The sequence below is a fragment of the Lycorma delicatula genome, chromosome 6 (assembly GCF_047948215.1).
Source record: "Lycorma delicatula isolate Av1 chromosome 6, ASM4794821v1, whole genome shotgun sequence".
NCBI lineage: Eukaryota > Metazoa > Arthropoda > Insecta > Hemiptera > Fulgoridae > Lycorma > Lycorma delicatula.
In genome coordinates, this window is record NC_134460.1 from 136,668,380 (window position 1) to 136,688,980 (window position 20,601).

Here is a 20,601-nt window from a genome sequence, read left to right on the forward strand (position 1 = left end):
GTAAATACACATACGCGTAAATCAGAATACAGCCTTTGATAAATTAAAAAATGTAATCTTATCAGTATAACGTTAAGATTATTTAAACTTGCTCTCTGTTTTCATTTCATACTTCAAAGCAACAGTATTTAAGTTACTGAAAATGTTAAACGTAATGTAAATGACATAAATCATTATATATAAATAAAAACTGTGATTAAAAGTTTCCACGTGCGAGCACATTTTTAACTATGATCTTGAATGTTCTTTTTTTTAATAAATTGAATGAACATACAGATATTGATTTCTTTTGACCGGTAAATTATTATTTTGTCTTTTACGTAATATATCTGTAAAATATTTGTTTAAGCTCTACAGATTGTTAAAGCTGCCCCAATTTTCAGTAAAAGAAAACAATTATAAAATAATTTCTTATTTTATTCTGCTGTAACAACATTTCGTGACACTTTTCACAGTGCACAGTAATCTGCCAAACTCATCTAAACTTTCACAGATGCTATTTACGCCTGCTAATAGTGGTAGATTAATCTATAATGAACATTTATTATAAACAGCAATATACTCGTACTATAAGTTTATCGCATATAATTATGCTTCAAAAAATGTTCATAGATTTTTTTCAAGACAAAACGTTTTTAATAAGTCATGAGGCTATTGTTCTGTCCCTAAAGAATCAACAGTATCTGTACAGCTGATGAATGTCAAATTATATACAAAGACACTACATTTCTATTATCAAGATCTGTTATTAATTTAGAATTTTCTCTAAAAAAAAATACATGTTAAATATATGTAATAGAGAATAGATATACAATAATAGATAATAAACAATGTTTAAGCGTTCCATATAATAAGCAAAACATAAAAAAATTTGTTACAAAACTCTTACCGGCCCGATTTCATTTATTAAACAATCAATAATCATAAGAATTGTATTATTTCTGTAAATTTGATATGCATTACATATAATTGAAATCAAGCCCGTAAGAGTTTTATAACAATTTTTTCCACTTTTTGCTTATTATATGGAACGCTTAAACATTTTTTATTATCTACCATTGTATATCTATTCCTTATTACATATATTTAACGTGTATTTTTTTAAAAGAAAATTTTAAATTAATTTCAGATATTGATAATAGAAATGTAATCTTACCTTTTTTGATATCAGTATCGTTTTGTTAAAAACAGTTTTATTTACATTACAGAAATTTTTCTTTTTTGAGTGGAAGAAATGATATTGTGTGACTCTTACCATACGATTAACAATTTCATTGTAATTTTTTTGAATAACATTACAGTTCACGTAAATGAACTAATATGTTTATATTCGCTTGCTACATTTTTGTTAAAATACTTATTCAGTAATTTCTTTAAGGATATTGAAAAAGAATATTACATTCTAAAAACCATTTACAAAAAATTTTACTTAAAATCTAAATCTATTTGATAATTTCGACTTAAAAGGTAGCAGACACTAGAGAAAAGTAAAACATGTAAAAAATAAAATAAAATAAAAACAAAGAAATAATAAACAATATTAATTGACGAATTAGTAGTACATAGGAAATACTACAAAACAAATATTTTTACCCGGAATCATAGAATAAGAATAAGATAATAGTAAAATTTTGTAAACGGTTTAAGAAGCTTAATTTTGTTCTCCAATTTATTCCAAGGACCGTTTAACAAAGTACTTTAATAATTTTTAAGCCCTAAATTTTATTTAATTTAAATAAAGTAAAATATTAGTAAGTCAAGTGCAAAGAAAATTTTTAATTCACCCGATCATGCTACTTCTATTGCACTGTCGAGTGCATTTCCTTGCAACCAGCATTTAACGGTATTATGTAACAGAACCGCAGTATGTGGTGCGTTCATAAACTGATATGTATAAGATAGAAGAGTGATGAGTAAAGTTGCAATGAACGCTTCGATTATTATTGAATACGTTCACGCGCACGCGCGCTCGCACACACACACTCAAATTCTCATACGCTTATTTCCGCATAAATTTGGAGTACTAATGTTTCTTATTTTTAAGGAGAACGTTTAAAGTCGGAAAGGTTGCTGGACTTTATATACAATAATACTCATCTACAATAATACAAGACAAAGTTGAATTTTTAATCTTGAAAATTAAAATTAAAAAAAAAATTGATATTTTAAGTAAGTTCCTATTTAACTTCCTGTTCTTTGGGGGGTTTAAAAGTTTGTTTCTTACAATTATTATTTACATCATTAAGTTGACCCAATCTGGTGCAATGTTATTCAACAAAACTAAAAAAAGCTGTTGTGGACACCACATGACTTCCTTGTACGCCTAATAAATTACATATACAGATTTTTTTAATGAAAAGTACATAAAATTTTATTTCATTTATAACTTCTGATATTTTTTCATAATTTTTTTTTTTATTGTTATTATTGAATTATTATTTATCGTAAAAAGTCTTTTTACAATCAAAGGTTAATAATATTAATAAATCAATAAATTTAAATTAAAAAAAAAGGAGATGAAGTCTAATTCGAACCGATGTGCTTTCCCCTTGTAAGATCCAAATATTTCATTAATTAAAATTTTATTTCACTATAATTCTGGAACCGATGAAAATAAGTACCATTTATGATATTTCGTTAAAAAGCTCTCAATGAAGGCTTATTATTGTAGTTAAGAAAAAGTACAAAGTCCAATTTTTGTTTTTGATTTTGGGATTTTTTGGACACTTTTGGTTCAGTCGATTGCAATCAAAAAGGGAGGTGCAAAACTAGATGTTACAACAGTCATAAATCCAAAATTTCAACATCCTATGGCTAATCGTTTTTGAGTTATGCGAGATACATACGTACGTAAGTACAGACGTCACGCCGAAACTAGTAAAAATGGATTTCAGAGATGATCAAAATTGATATTTTCATTGAAATCTGGAAACCGAAATTTTTCGCTATCACAATACTTTCTTTACTTCGTACAAGGAAGTAAAAATAAAATTATAGTTTATTAAAAGAAAATTATGGGTACTGTGATTCATCTTTGTCTGATGGATCGAAAATCAGACTGAAGCTTAAAAAAATTATAGGCAAACATTCGTGTCAAATTTCAACGTTTTTGGTCGACGGATTTCCGAGAAAAGGGGTAAAACTATGTAGAAATATTCTTGAATATACCTCGATCCCTGAATCTCATCGACTTAAAAAGTTTGGGATTTAAAACAACTTTAATATGCAAGTACTTTCATCGTAATAAAGTTCAATATTCTACTATCACTGTACAAAAAGTAAAAATGTTTAAATTGTGAAAGCTACGCATACTCCTTTTTTAATTTCATCCAAAATTTAATACCACCGAGTGCCCCTGATATAGACATTTTCATAGAATCTATGTTGAGCGTCAGGAGATATCAAAACATAGGCTAACACATGTTACGTACTTATAATACTTTTTTCAAAAATTTTTATAACATTTTTTTGAGATAAGGAAGGTGTTGAAACGTCGACATTTGCAAAAACTTCCATATATATAATTTTTGCCGATCATTATACTATCCCTTTATTGCTTTGCTACTAAACAGTTACAGAGTTATAGCCGAGAAAATAAAAATACTCAATACCAAGTCTCCGACTGTCTTTAAAGAGCTCTTGGGTTAATACATTTGAAAAACGAAGTAATTATTCTTAAAAGTTTACAGAAAATGATAGTATATGATAAAATACAACCGATAGCAGTTTAATAAATTATCATACTTATTTGCAAAGCAGTATTAGATAAGTAGGAAAGGCAATAAGTGTTTGAAGTCCAAGCTTAGATATCTCAATTAGAATTTATTTTTTTTAATACAAAATTTGAAAAAAAAATGTATAATACATACGCAACATGTCTATAACGAAAGCCTTTAATATGCGAAGTTACAACACGAGTTTTGGCGAGCGTAATAAATTCGTAAGAGTGGCAATTATAGAGAGCTGGGTACCATATTTTTTTCTATAATCCCAATATTTTGAGAAAATATTGGGATTATTGATTTAAATCGAAGTTAAAATACATTGTTCGGAATACGTTTTTAAAATTTTTTAAATATACATTAAACAATACTTCTTTTTTTTTCAATAGGTATAGTGTACGTACATAAAATTATTCCCCAAAGATTTATTCTGCAATATCTCTTTAAAAAAAAAGAATTTAAAACCAACTCAAATAATTATATAATTAATCGAAAAATTTTCAAATTATATGATTATCTTTTTAATAACTTTTAATGGTAAATTTGGTATTCACACACACATTCTTTACTTAGAGGTAATTACTAGGGGTAGTTACCAAATCAGCTAATTTATAAAATTTAATTCTAAATTATTTAATTAAAATAAAATTGTATTTTTACTTATTGTTGTATAACCGTGAAACAAACAAAAAATCATATATCGGATATTACCTTCTATTCGATTTAACATTAGTTTCTTTTCATAAATCAAAATAACATAGTACTTACTTCTCGCTATGTTATTTTGGTTTATGAAGAGAAACTAATGTTAAATGGAATAGAAGGTAATATCCGATATATGTTTTTTTTTTGTTTACTACTAATTTCTCGTTATTTTTTGACACCGTTGGTTTATGGTGTATTTTAGATACTCAATGAACTACAAAGTTAAAAAATGTCATGATTAATAATATTATAATATGTTTAACAAATTTTAAGTTTTGTGAAACAAAATAACCACGATTTTGATTATTTTCTTAATCTATTAATTTGGCCTGCACATCTTCAAACAATTAATAAACTACATGGTCATAATGTAACTGTGTTAAATCATCCTTACCACTGATTTGGCGGGCGGGATATTGCTGTGCACATAGGCTGACTGCTGGCTATTAACTACCCTGAAAATATCTTATACTACTATGTCAGTATACGGAGCTATACGAGATGTTTTCGTAAAGGAATGACTGTAACTGTTCCACCCGTCCTATTTTTCTATCTCTCGCACAGAATGTGCACAGCTGTACGCTGCCCGCTATACCAAGATACTTTCAAGAATAAGCTATTTTGTAGAAAAACAGATTTTAGTAAGCAGCATTGTGCCTACCTCTGATGAAAGAACAATAAATTACACATACACACTGGCAATATTTTTATAAATAATCTTTGTTTTTTCCTCTCCTTAATCAGAATAGTAAAAAAAAAAAAAAAAAAAAACATTTTACTATAAAATAAATAAGTTACAATGTGCTCTCAACAGTAAATGTACAATGTTCCATTTATTGCATATTAATTAAAAATTATTAATATATTATCTACATAACTATGTTTATAAAAATAAGTTTATTTATATATTTAAAATTATAAATATTTTTATTATTATTTAATTATATTTAAATATAAATATATAATGTGGTAGTATATTAAATTACATATTACTAATCACATATAATATTAATACTAATTACATATTAATGAAGCATATTAATATGTTTCAGATGTATGTATTTCAGATGAAATAGCTATTAAAAGAGGTATTAGTTGCTCGCTCATCTGTTCATTTATATATTTTATTGTTAAATTTACAGTAATTTTGTTTGATTCGTAAAATTATTAAATGTTATTTGGTCTTATTTTACTTTGTATTAAAATGTAAAATTAATATGTTATCAATTTGGAATATCAACAAACTTTTTTTTTTTTATGTCAAATTAGATTATTTTATATTCTTTTTTTACAGTTCAATGAACTATATAATCTTTTGACAGCCTGAAATCTACTATTTATTTATATTGAACTTATTATCTAAATTGATTTAGTTTTTAAATTTGAATTTTAAAAGTTTGAATTTTTACATGTAGTTGCTTCTGTAAAGTTAATTGAAGGTTTTATAGATCTATAATTTTATCCATTTTTTGGTAAATCTGACAAATGTGGTGGCCTTAAGGGTTATTAATTATATGTTTGTTTCTTAATGTGTCTATTTCAATTTGTTTAACTTCTTTCTTTCTTTTTCCTGTTTAGCCTTCGGTAATTACCGTTCAGATAATACTTCAGAGGCAGATATGTATGTGTATAAATGAAATGTAGTGTTGTACAGTCTCAGTTCGACCATTCCTGAGTGTGTGGTTAATTGAAACGACCAAAGAACACCGGTAACCATGATTTAGTATTCAAATCCGTGTAAAAATAACTGATTTTACTAGGAATTGAATGCTGGAACTCTCGACTTCCTAATCAGCTGACTTGGGAAGATGCGTTCACCACTAGACCAACCTAGTGGGTTGCAATTTATTTAATTAGTGAGTAATAAGCAAACCTCCTCCCCCCCCAGTCAAATTATATATTTCACGTAAGTGAGGTGTAGTCTTGTACAAATTCAGGCTAACCATTCCTGAGATGTGGGGTTAATCGAACCCCATCCACCAAAGTACACTGGTATCCACTGCCTAGTATTCAAATTTGTACAGTTCAATTTTGAAAATCAGCTGTTAAACAACTGATTTGTACGATGAGTTAACCAGTTAGACCAGCCCTGGATGGGCTGATAAATCCTAATAAAAGCAGTTACTTTTATAAGGATTTCAATACTAGATCGTGGATAGTGGTGTTCTTTGGTGGCTGGGTTTTCAACCACACATCTTGGGAATGGTGGACCTGAGACTGTACAAGACTGCACTTCATTTACATTCATACATATCATCCTCTGAAGTAATACCTTACGGTGGTTCCAAAGGCTAAACAGAAAAAAGCGAGAGGTGGACTGTTTATAAAATTGAATTTTGTTTCACTATTTACTATCTACTATTTTAATCGTTTTGATCAATTGTTCAATGAATTTTTTTTTTCATTCTTTATCAAGTTAATATAAAATTGGTAAATTCAATAATCTGGTATAAATACTTAGTTGAACTTAAAAAATCAACAAATTTAATTTAAAAATGATACTTTTATGAAAATTGTTGCTGTCATCTACAATAATAAAGATGTACTTCATTTTCATACATCACAAAAGTTCAGTTTTATTTTAGCGCTAACTTAATAACAACATAGATCATTGTTGTTAATTGTTGTATATATTAAGTCCCAGAAGGAGGAAGATCCACTGAAAATGTATTAAAGTAAAAATTTTACTCCAATTCAATAAACGTACATTTTTTCATTTTATTTTGATTAATTAACCACCACATATTTCAAAATCCACCTGAAATCATTTGTGTAATTCATGAAACTGTTCGTGGCCTCCCAATCATTTACATATAGATAAATATTCAAAAATACCAGCTGCTACCAACTGGATTAAAATTCACAGAATCAGATCTATGATGATTATTTTTCTGTAAATGTAAATTTTCAGTGAATACGTATTAATGTGATAAAAAAATTAAAATAGAAAAAAAATGTTAAAATGTACTGATTTTCACAGATGTTATTTTGTTGATTCTCATGAACATGGAACTTAAAAATAAAATAATGAATCTTTTATTATAAACTAGAAAATATTTTCTTTCCACGTTAAGTATTTTAATAATAAATGTACCCTTTTTATTATACAATATCTTTTTAAAATTTTAGTATTAAAAATTAATAACATCAATAATGGGCAAAATTTTTATTTGATACACACCCTTAAACAACAATCTAGGAAAGAGTACAAACAGAAACAAATATTTTATCTTTTAACACCATGTAGCAAATTTCTACAGTTATTAGCCAAAAATAGATGTTTGTTCACCACACTATTTACCGTATCTGCGATTAGATTTACAGAAGTTAGGTTATTTAATCTAACTTTGCCTCAGCAAATATCCTTACTTCATATCACCCTTCCAGGTTGCTTTTACCTGAAACATTTCATGTACTTTTTTCATAACCAATACATTCTAAAAAGATGAAGTTTATACCTTATCCAACAACTCAACACAAAAAAGGTACTGAATAAATCAGGATGATTAAGAACAATGTTTTTGTAACTATTTATATGCAACTACCCTTGAACAGTTGTTCATACTATACCATCTTTGTAGAAGTATGTTATTGTAACTGATAGCAGTTACCCACAAAAAAACGTATTTAGTGCCTACAAACAATTTTTATAATACGACCTACTTTTTTTAAGATGTTTGTCAGTTTAAACTAGAAGTGAATAAAAACCTACAATACTTGAATGTGTTACATATTTAAATATTTTATGAGAACTCAATGTAAAAAATGGTCTTATGTTTCTTATGTAGTAATTACATGAATTCTATGCAATCCAGATCATATAAGTTTCAGAAAAATGAAATTCCATTTGAGATTTAACAGTACAATAATTTAATACTGTATATTTGACATACTGTGAACATAATTCATTTTGTAAATGAAAAATCAACAGAGATGATCGATTAAAAAATACATTATATTTATCATTATGTATTACAAAAATAATCGATTCTTTTTCAGTAAAAATATAAATTATCTATTAGTTACATTCAATTGATTGATTCTCCATTTTTATCTCTCGTTGAAATTATTGTTATTTCTCTTCTTCTTGCTGGATAAAATTGTTGCGTATTTTTAATAATTAAAGTAACTAATTGATGTTGAAATTTTTTAATGAGTTTATTGAAATATTAAAGTTCTGCTTCATCAAATTAATGTTTTTTTTTTCTACTGTTATTAAACGTTTTAGCTTAATTGCATTTCTGGTGTGATGAGGTCAGGGCTTCTTACTGGTCAAGGCAATGTAGCAGGTAACTCTTCTGACCCACCTCTGGTCCAGCGATTTGGAAAAATTTCATTGAGGCGTCTGCGGACATTCAAAGCAAAATGCGCTGGAGCACCGTCTTGCTGAAACGTATTGATGTCAGCGATCCCTTTTGCCGTTAATTCTGGAAACAACCACTCGTCGATCATTCTCGGATAACTGTGTTGATTAACTGCACCATGGAAAAAATATGGGCCAAGGAGATGTTCAGCTGTAATCCTAGCCGAAATCATTACATGAGGCGGATGGTGTTCGATTTCCTCAAAAAAGTAAGGATTGTCTTTCATTCAGAAAAAATATTTCAGTTACGAGAGCTTAGATACACTCACACTCGTCTTAATTAGCAATGCGATTTTTTGTGTTTTTATTTGTTTATTCTGAATCTTATGTGTACAAGTCGTCCAAATTTTATCACCTTTAAAAAATAAAAACTAAAATTAAAGTGATAATTAATAGAACATCTTTTTCCTAATGGGTACGTTGCAATCTGTTCAACTAGTGAACAGTAGGCAAGGATGATATGTAAATGAGGTGTAGTCTTGTACAGACTTAGGCTGACCATTCCTGAGACGTGTGGTTAATTGAACCCAACCACCGAAGAACACCGGTATTCGGTATTTACTGTCTACTATTCAAATCCGTATAAAATCTCAGAACCTTAGATTTCGAAAATCAACTATTAAACAATTGATTTGTGACGACGACTTAACCATTAGACCAACCCGGTAGACTAATAAAACACTTAAAAAAATTAAACATATTAGATTTTAAGATTGTTTTAATTTATAATAATGAAAGTTTATAAAATAAAGTTTGAAAATAATTCTGATACTTGGAAGGAATTTAACTTAAAGTTAGAGGAAGGGAAAAGAACAAAAAGAAAAATAGAGAAAATGTATTGAAAAATAAAATTGAAATCGTATATGTTTAATTTAGGTGAAGTAATTTTTATTATGCAATATAGCTTTAAATTTAGTAAATTTTTCTTGATATTTATAAAATTATAATCATTTGTGGTAGAGAAATATTAATAATAGAAAAACTAAAAGATTAATGAAAAACATCTGAAACATAAAATAAAAGTAAGTACCATTAAGTTACATATTTTTCACTTTACCCAGTTTTTGTCAAATAAATATTACTGAATATACAGTTTATAGGGTGTTCTTTGGTGGTGGGTTTTAATTAACCACAGATCTCAGTAATGGTCGACTTGAGACTGTACAAGACTATATTTCATTTACATTCATACATATCCTCGGACGTAATACCTTATGGTAGTTCCAGAGGCTAAATAGAAAAAGAATTAATACATAGTTGGAAAAAAAGAAAAATCTAATTCATCATTTAAAATCAGTTTTGAGATTTTGATACTTTATTAAGAATAAGTGACATATTATTGTTGTTTATTGAAATTATATTGATTTGAAATCCTGGTATGATCTGCATAATGTATTATTATATAACAATCAAAATAAATATTTATTTGTTTACATTAGCTGAGAAGTACATAGAGAATTGATCTAAGACCTTTGACTCTCTTATCAATATCACTTTGTTCTTAATAAGCTGTATATCACAAAATATAAATTTGTTGTAATAAAGTGTTTATTATTTTATATATATAAAACCTTAATTTATTTTAAGCAGAATAAATGAATTGGTTTTAAGATATAAAAATTAATACAAATTCATATCTTATCACTTTAACAACTTGTCAAAGTAGTCTTGAAAATTTTAAGTAAAATACATTACTTAACTATAAACTAACCAATTTACTGCAAAGAAATGTTAGCATTTTTCATATTCTTATTTTCAATTTTATGCGTTTATTTTTATAATTTAAAAGATCCTGAACCTATTTTTGGAATTTATAAGCAGCGTGGTAAATGGTTTTTTTTAAAGTATATAATTATTCGTACAAGTTTATTGTGGAGAAAGGTAAGAAATCTGTTTAAAAGATTTTATACTTTACATAATAAAGTATACATTCATTATTTAAAGTTTAATTTTTTTTGTTTTAATTTCTAAAACTAATTATTTTTTAAATACAAAAATTTTGCTTCCAGAAGATTTTTTTCATATTTTTAGTCATCAACACCTCTATGTTTTATCACCTTCTTTGTGTATTCACACATGTTGTTGGGAAAAATACTCTTTACTTAATTTAATAATTCAGGGGAAATTGAATGGTAAAAGGATGAGAAGGATGTCACGACTCAGGAATTTGAAAGAATGGTTTCAAAAATTATTTAGTCCTACAGATATTAAAGTTGTGATGTGCCGAGAAAGGTGTGATTCCAAATTTTCGATAGAAGATAGAACATAAAAAAGGAACCCCTCCTTCTTTATGTGACCTTTTTTTCTTCTTTTTTATGTGACTTTGAAAATAGCCATTTTTATTTAACTTCATGCTCTTTAATTTCTACTCCCTGAGATATTCAAAACATTGTAAAACCATGAGGTTGTTTAGGATGCTGTCTCCCACCATCTAAAAAATCTTGTTAGAAAAAGCTATTCTTTTATCAAAATTTAATTACATTATCAAATTACTATCAGATTTTCATTTGATATCAAATACCAGAAACCAAGAACAATAATTCTCTCACCTTTTTTTATATCGACTGAAAACTGAAAGTTAAACCTTCTAGCAGATTATTTATGAATACTGAATTATTATATGGCCATGAATAAGAATGACATGGTATGAATTCATTGACTAATAGATAACATGGTTATATTACTTACTATGAAAACACCAGTTTTCATAAACCATATTCATGATACCGTATCATGATGTAATATACATGACTTGTAATATATAGATCTCAAGTAGTAAAACTACAAATTAGGTTATAAAACTTAAAAATGTTACCGAAATAACATTTCAGAACTGAATAATAATTTTATTAGTGAATAATAAGTAGTAACTTTTTTTAATAATAAAACACTTTTGTTTTATTTTTGATTGAAATCCATGCAATCTGAGCTTATCAGGTAGAAAGCATTTTTTCACCTTAAGATCTTCAATGAGGTAACAGTATCTCGCTATCTCATGATTTACCTATTGCTTTGAAACCTTGTCTTACATTCTTCTTCTTTGGTTTCCTCTTGATCTTTTAATTAAATCCTAATCAATTAAGTACTCAAATACTTAATCATAAAGATCTCAATCTAGGCACAGGGAAATGAAATGTTATTTGATTCTTGTGTTCTTTTAATAGAATTGTCAAGAGGTCTCCTCCATGATCAATTAACCATCACAGTTTTCATGGAGTTATTAACACTTGCCATCTCTTAATGGATGAATTGAATGTTACTTCCAGTAAGCTTTAAGTCGTACTTATCTTCAGTTCTTTTTAATGATAAACTTCATTTGTATTTTAATTTTATTTCTGAAAAAACTCACTGATTCAATGCGTAAATTTACACTTATTATATTTGACTGTAAATATTTATAGACTGCCACTGTTAATTTTAAAAAAATTCTCAATTAGATATGATTGAGTAATCCAATGGACTGCTATTTTGCATTATTTTGATATTTTGTATTATTTTAACAGTGAAAAAATATTATAAGTCCATACAACTTGTATGTATTTTTTTACATAAATGAAAATAAGATATACTATACAACATTTTTATTTTGTATATTGCTACACACATCAGTATATTTACATCTAAATAACATGATTCAGTCAACAACTCAAAATATTACAAAAAAAATGATTTAATAAAATATGACACACACTCTCTCTCTCTCTCTCTCTCTCTTTAAGTTTGTACTATAATAATCAAATTATTTAGATAAATTTACATTTGAAACCATCTTCAAACCTCAGTAAAAACATTGGTAGAAGAGTCATTAAGTTACTCCTGTGGTTCCAGAGTTTTAAGCAACATCAATATTTAAATACATACATGTATAAGGATACGCTGATTTACATGTAAAGATTAAGTTACTTTTATTATTTCATTACTATTGTTAAATTAATAAAAATTGGTATTATGTTTTATAATATTTTTTATTTGCCATTTCAGTGGCAACGAACAAAAACTCAGAAATATTCAACATCATACAGAGAAATCAGTTTTGATGACAATATTGACCAACCACAAAAATTATCAGAGTTACCTCAGGTAATAAATTACTTATATTAGACTAAATTTTCATGTATAATTTTATATAAAACTATCAACTACGGCTAATTGACACATGTACGTACAGACGTCACGCCGAAATTAGTCAAAATGGATATTTCCATTGAAATCTGAAAACCGAAATTTTTGGCAATCATAATACTTCCTTTATTTCGTACAAGGAAGTAAAAAGGAAGAACAGTGTCTACTTTTAAAAAAATAATAACTAATAGCAAAAAAAAAGATAATGAATGACACAGCATGTATAGAATATCATTTCTGTTAATGTAGTTGGATTTGTGTTTTGAATTTGTGAGATAGTTGGTAAATGTTGACTCTCTGTTGCAATGGAAAGCTTTCACATGTTCATTACATCTTTGTTTGAAACTGCACCCCACTTTTCCTGTGTAGAACATATGTAGTTTCAGCAGTTCATTATAAATACTCCAGCAGCTGTTTTCTTTTGCTTTTGTTTTGAAGCATATATTGAACTGAAATTTGTTTAATTTATAAATTATTCTCTTCGAGTTTTAGTTTACTGTATTAATATTAATGAAACATACTTTATATTTATCTTTCTTTTATTTTATTTATTTTGTTGTAAGTGTACCACAGTTGATACTCTCATGATCATTTTTATGTATTCAGTAAATATAAAGTCGAGTCCTACATGATCTTCAGGTAACATGGGTGTGTTAAGTAATCTATGGATATTCTTCTAAAATCAAGTAGTTTGTGTAAGGTTGGGTGATTTGTTGTCAATTATTTTGTGAACATGTGAAATAATGTAAAATTCAAAATAATATACTAGAACCTCCAACACAAGACAATGGGAACTACAGTTAACATAAATATAAATAATATTCATCATAAATGCAATGTTAGAAGTAAAACAAATGTAATAAATAAATTATCTTGACTTCACAAACATAAAAAGCAACCAAAAAAAAACACACTTTAAAAATTCACAAAAAATTTGATGTGGATGTTACATCACTCCTTGAATGCCTATTAAATTACATATACACATTTTTTAAAGAAAATTACATAAAATTTTATTTCACTAACTTCTGATTTCTTTTTTTTTTATTGTTATTATTGAATTATCAGTTATAGTAATTTTTTTTACAATCAAAGGTTAATAATTATTAATAAATCAATATATATAAATTAAAAAAAGAGTGAAAAAAAAGGAAATGAATTCTGATTCGTACCAATTACGTACCAATTCTTCCCCTTATAAGATCCAAAAATTTTATTAATTAAAATTTTATTTGGCTATAACTCTGGAACCAATGAAGATAAGTACCACTTATGATACAACATTGAAAAGCTCTCAATGAGGGCTTATTACTAAAGTTAAGAAACAGTAAAAAATTCTAATCTTTTTGGATTTTGGGCTTTTTTGGTCAAGTCGATTGCAATCAAAAAGGGCACAACTGGGTGTTACAACAGCCATAAATCCAAAATTTCAACATTCTATTGCTAATCGTTTTTTAGTTATGCAAGATACATACGTACAGATGTTATGCCGAAATTAGTCAAAATGGATATTTCCATTGAAATCTGAAAACTGGAATTTTTTGCAATTACAATATTTCTTTTACTTTGTACAAGGAAGTAAAAAACCAAAATAAATAGATTTAACTAACTAGTAAAGAATATACGTCAAACATTATTCAAATGTTCCAAGCACAAAAATTCTATTCAAAATTTAGATATGTTGTAGTAAAGTACCTTAAGTTGAGCACGTGAAAATTTGATGATTGGCCGAGTCGTTCTTGAGTTACGATCAACATAGATCGAAAGAAATTGAGCGGGGCAAGTTAGAAGCAACGTTCGTTATGATGCTGTTATTTTGAACGCTGAAATTTTCTTTATCTGCAATATCTATCAGTCATATTAACTTCAATTAAAAGAAAGTACTAAATGAATGAAAAGTTGATCTTCTCTCCTAGAACTGCCAGGATTTTTTTAAATTTATTATCACCACTTAGGGATTATTGTCCTAAACATGAATTTTATCCGTACAGTTTCTCTTCATTATGGAAAAACTTATAAATTTTCTTTTTTTTGCATTTTCAAATTTTTAATGCTCGAAAGTAACTTAATTGCCTAACCCTAATGGGGAGCTCAAAGATGTTTAAATAAAATCCGATCTTTTTTTTAATTTTGATTTAATATATTAAACGGTAATCATTTTATTGAATATTTTAATTATTAAAAAAAAATCACCCGATCCAAAAATCTTGAAATTTTCAAAAAGTCAAAAAAATATAATTTTTCTTCTAATTTGTAATTTTAATTTAATAAACAAATTTTAAAAAATTTGATTTTTTTTTTTTATGAACTTAGGCTTCAACAATTAAAACTAAGGGCTTAAAAAATATAAAAAGTGAAATATTTAATAAAAAAATTTTTTTTAATGGAAACCGTTAAAATATATTTATAGTAGATGTTTGTCTTAAATACGATGAAGAAATAACTGCAGCTGGTTCGGTTGGTCTTTATTTACCTGCTGTACTAAGAAAAATCCTTTTGATATAAAGAGATGCCCAAGCATGCGGCGGTATTCCCAAGCGGTCACATCCAAGTAACCCCCCGTTCCCGACGTTGCGGCGATCGGACGAGAACCGGTGTTAATTCAGGGTAGTAAAAAGCCTACCGTAAATTAAATTTCTTATTTATTTATTTATAATAGTCGCGCGTTAACAAATAATTTAAATTCGCGACTCTTGAGATCTACTAGTAAACAAACGTCGACTTGCGCCTGAGATTTTATTTCGAACTTAATCGAAATAATAAGAAAATAAAATAATAATAATTGTGCGTAATTCAGAAAATGTTAAAAATCCTGCTTCTAAATAATTTGAAAGTTAGAGACGGACATCTTTATATATCTGTTACTAACTTTCAAACCGTACTGGTGTATGATTCACGTCAAATATTCTGCGAAAAAAGGGAACCCTGCTCCCCCTAAATTTTAACACTGTAATGAGCCTGATATCAAAAGCGTTTAAATTGTCATTACACCATATTAACTAGATTTAGGTGGGCCGGTCCCGGCGGTACTGCAATACCGGGTCAACCCGCGACAGAGGTGGAGCAAGCCCCTAGCACTCCGTCATTTTCCAAAAATCAGTTTAATATTCTGGCCCAGCAATGCCGGGCGTATCAGATATTAAGCTGATAAGAACAGATACTACACTTTGATCTTAGCCAAGAGGCCGAGAAGCGATACAGAAACCACTAACACCGACGCACCCGCTCCGAAACTTTACAAATGAATCATCCGAGAAGTTATCATATTTTTAATATTATTTTAATTATAATGTAATAAAAAAAGATTTTCAATAAAGAAAATTGTAGGAAAATATTTAAGTAGTTTGATGATTTATCAACAATTAGATTTAAAACACTAAAAATACGTTTAAAATAATCAATTATATTAAATTAAGTATATACAACGACGCTATCTGTATCAGTTTTACAAACTAAAGTATTTATCAATATCTTACAACAACCGCTATACAAAGTACTTGTACTTTGTATAGTACTTTGTACTTTAAAATATTACTTCATAAATAGACCCATTCATCTTACAAATTCATATTAGGTACACATTTACGATTTTATTATTTTGTCAATTTTGATTTCGAGATTACATAACTGAAAACAGATTATGTTTATTATAATAATTTTAGGTTACTCTCTCATCTTTTCCTGAATTTCTCAGGATTTGTTACTAAAATTTATTCTATTATGACAACTAAACTAGTACATTTAAAGACTAAATCATCTCTTTTTATTACAGATAAAAAATTATCCGCTCCTTAGGTTTGGCTGGATGTCTGTATGTCACAGCGATATGTAAGAAACTGGTCGAAAATAGTGCTGAAATTTTAACCGGCCTACCTCGGGTTCCACTGGCCGATATAAAATTGCTAACCCTTACTTGGGCAATTCAGCAAACAATTTCTCTTACTGTAGCTGAAGTTTATTTTTATAAACATCACAGATTATTAAACAAATTTATTTTATTCACCACCACCCAAAAAATGATTGTTGCCCCATACTTCTCGAATAGTCTGTGGTAATAAAAAATAGTTTTTTAATTAAAACCGTTTTTTTTTTTTCAATTTTTTTAAAGTTTACATCCATCTCGAAAGTTACCATTTCCTGTAAAATCTAAAAATCTTAATTTTTTGATAGCCGTCAGTCTTTAATATTTGTTGAAAAAAGGAAACTGCCAAAACTATTCTTCCTATTCATAGAAAATTACAACTTTGTTTAGTTAAAATTATGGTTGTATGTTTGTTTTTAGGTAATTTTTTTGGTTTAGTTTTACTGACTTTTTGAAGAAAGGTATGTTTATTACTTTCCTTCACATGGTGGGGAGCAAATGGTAAAAATGAATTTTCATTACCTGTTGAGGTATGAGGAGTATGAAAATAAGATTCATTTAAATTGTGGTTTCCTTATACCTAGGGTGTATAAGGGTGCGAGGCCTGAGTCAGTAAAAGACACATTAATCGGAACATTTGTATCCAGTAGCCAGACTGCGTCTAGGTGCCTTGGCATCTCTGCAGAGGATTTTTGTTACCATGTCACTTGGTGTGTTACCCTGTAAACTGTTAATAAATAAATTTAAAGAAAAATAACTAAAATAAAAACATATATATATATAATTTAAGTACAGAACAATTGAAATAGGATGACTTACCTTATTTCATTACATAACAGAAGCACTTTCACGAATTTGATTTACATCATCAGCTACATATATTTCATATATATATATATATAAAATGTATGTCATATATACATTATGGATATATTATATATATGTATATTACAAAACCATCAAAAACTTGTAATTTATGACAACATAAATATTCCTATTCAATTATAATTTTATGTTAAAAATATTTTTAAACTATTAAATCTTTTTTTAAATTATTAAATTAAATTTAACTTGTCATTAAAAAAATTAAAAAATTTCAAACCTTTTATTTAAATAAAAAATTTATAATTATAATCTAAACAAGAGATAAAAGCATAAAATATAAAAAAAATTTAAATATATAAAACATTGTTTGAAATTACAAAGTTCAGTGAATAAATAGGTAAAAATTTAATTAAAACAAAGATAAAAATTACATAATTAAAAATTAAAACTTTTAAAATAAAACAATAACTTAAGCAAAGCAAAATCTTCTGCTAGCCATTTCACTGATTCTACTTTACTCATCGAAGAGAGTAAAGAATAAAGTAGAATCAATCAACTTAAAATCGAAAGAATTTGACCAGGGCAAATTAGAAGCAATGTACATTGTGATGCTGTAAGGTGGAACATGAAGTATCTTTATCTGCAGTATCTATCAGACATATTAAATCTTATTTAAAAAACTCTGTTCTGGACACCACATGACTTCTTTTTTCGCCTATTAAATAATATATACACATTTTTTGCTGCACTTCATTTAAACTTATTTCATTTGAAAGTGAGATATCATCCTCCAATTCTTAAATAAAGTGGACAGTTACACAATTGCTGATATATTAGTTTTTATTAACATCAAATATATTTACAATTATTAATCCAACAATCTTACATGAAATATTAGGATAGAGTAAAAGTCCCTTTATTACTCACATTACTAGAACAGAAAATGTTAAAATCAAAGAAAGAATAAAAAGGAAGAAAATGTTGCAAATAAAAACAAAAAAATAACAGGAAGAAAATGTTGCAAAGAAAGAATAAAAACATTAAGAAAAGATGATAAATAAAAAGAGAAAACAAATGTTAAAACCAAAGAATGAGTAAAAAGATTAAGAGAAGATGATAAATATAAAGAGGGAGAAAACTTTAAAGACGTTACTTTAAGAAAGTAGTTAACTTTAATGTAGATGAAATTAAACAGAAATTCCAGAAAAATTTAATTAAAAAAAAAAATAAAAATCCAAAAATAATATGATTCTAAATTATAATTTTCAATTAATATTAAATATCAGATGTTTCACCAAATCTATTAAGTTATACCATGTAATACATACACACCCTATGTAATAATGCCTATTAAATTGCATATACACATTTTTAAAAGTGCATAAAATTTTATTTCTAATAACTCTGATTTTTTCATAATTTTTTTTTATTGTATTACTGAATTATTAATTATTGTAAATTTTTTTTACAATCACAGATTAATAATTAATAATAAATATTGATTTATTAAATTGAAAAAAAGTTAAAAAAATAAATTAAAGGAAAGAGGTTAAAAAAATGAGATGAAGTCTGATTCGAATGGATGTGCCTTCCCCTTCTAAGAGCCAAATATTTCACTAATTAAAATATAATTTCGCTCTAACTCTGGAACCAATGAAAATAAGTACCACTTATGATAAATCGTTGAAAAGCTTTCAATGAGGGCTTATTACTGCAGTTAAGAAAAAGTTCAAAATCATAATTTTATTGGATTCTGGGCTTTTTCGAACACTTTTGATTCACTCAATTGCAATTAAAAAATGAGGTGCACAATTAGATGTAACAGTTCTAAATCCAAAATTTCAACATCATGTGGGTAATCGTTTTTGAGTTATACGAGATATATATGTATGTACGTACATACATATGTACGTGCAGACATGCTGAAACTAGTCAAAATGGATTCAGGGATGGTCAAAATGGATATTTCTGTTGAAATCTGAAAACCATAAGTTTTTGCAACCACAATACTTCCTTTACTTCGTACAAGGAAGTAAAAATCAAGAAGTTGGTTATGACATCTTCATTCACAAAATGAGAATTGTAAATTATTAAGATCCTTACAAAATTGCCAGTCATATAGGAAAGATCATTAGAAAATCAACATACCCCAAAACACAACAGTAGCATCATTTTACATAACGAACACCTACAACTAAAACAGATACCATTCTTAAAATCCAACTCCACACACATTAAAGTACTATATGTGGTGATCAAAAAATATTTGATCTTTGCTCATAAAAATAAAAGTAGTCAACTTTAGTTCAATAACTTGTTCTTTTCAAAGTGAGCCCCTTCTGATGAAATACACTTATCCCAGCGATGTTTTCTTTGTTTCAAGCATTTTTCAAAGTAATTTTTTGTGAACATCATAAGGTCTCTTGTCTCATTTCTTCTGATCTTTTTTCTGTCTTCAAATTTCTTTCCCTTAAGAACAATTTTAAGCATCGGAAAATGGCAAAAATCTCAATTTTTGAACAAAATATAGGTGCCACAATTCTTTTTTTGTGGCCTGCTGTATTATTTTATAAAATATTCTTAAGTAAGAATTTTTTTTTATTATCAGGTAATGAATGTTCTATTATCTTGCCTTTGCTAAATTCAAAATTTTCATTCATTTATGTATGAACAGTGTACGTTCATTAACTACTATTTTTCTGTTGTTAATTATAATTACTACATATTTCAGTGTAATAACAATAAAATTTATTTTATTATTGAGCTTGTATTCCAAATGTATATTATGGAAGACTCTTTCGTGTTGCTTCCTTGATGAAGTTTTTTTTTTGCACTTACAAAACAAACAATCATATAAGTATTCATTGTCTAGTATTATTCAATACTAATTCTTTAAATCAGTTTTAAATATGATCTTATATTTACAAAGAGATAAGTATCAACACATTTTTATTATTATAATTTATTTTATAATGAATTGAAAAATAATAACACTATCTTCC

General features: G+C 27.2%; 1 protein-coding gene and 1 non-coding gene across 2 annotated transcripts in view; one reads left to right on the plus strand and one right to left on the minus strand.

Annotated features, from left to right (window-relative positions):
• Positions 1-10,460: 10,460 nt before the first annotated feature.
• The window catches only part of LOC142326986 (uncharacterized), a 38,769-nt gene continuing 28,628 nt past the window's right edge, over positions 10,461-20,601 (plus strand). The window contains exons 1-2 of the mRNA XM_075369716.1: positions 10,461-10,671; positions 12,772-12,870. Of these exons, the coding sequence (XP_075225831.1) occupies positions 10,519-10,671; positions 12,772-12,870 (252 nt within the window). The 5' untranslated portion in view covers positions 10,461-10,518. The remainder of the gene's footprint in view (positions 10,672-12,771; positions 12,871-20,601) is intronic.
• Positions 15,917-16,109, minus strand: LOC142327144 (U2 spliceosomal RNA). Its single transcript, XR_012756934.1, has one exon. It is a non-coding gene; the product is annotated as a U2 spliceosomal RNA (small nuclear RNA).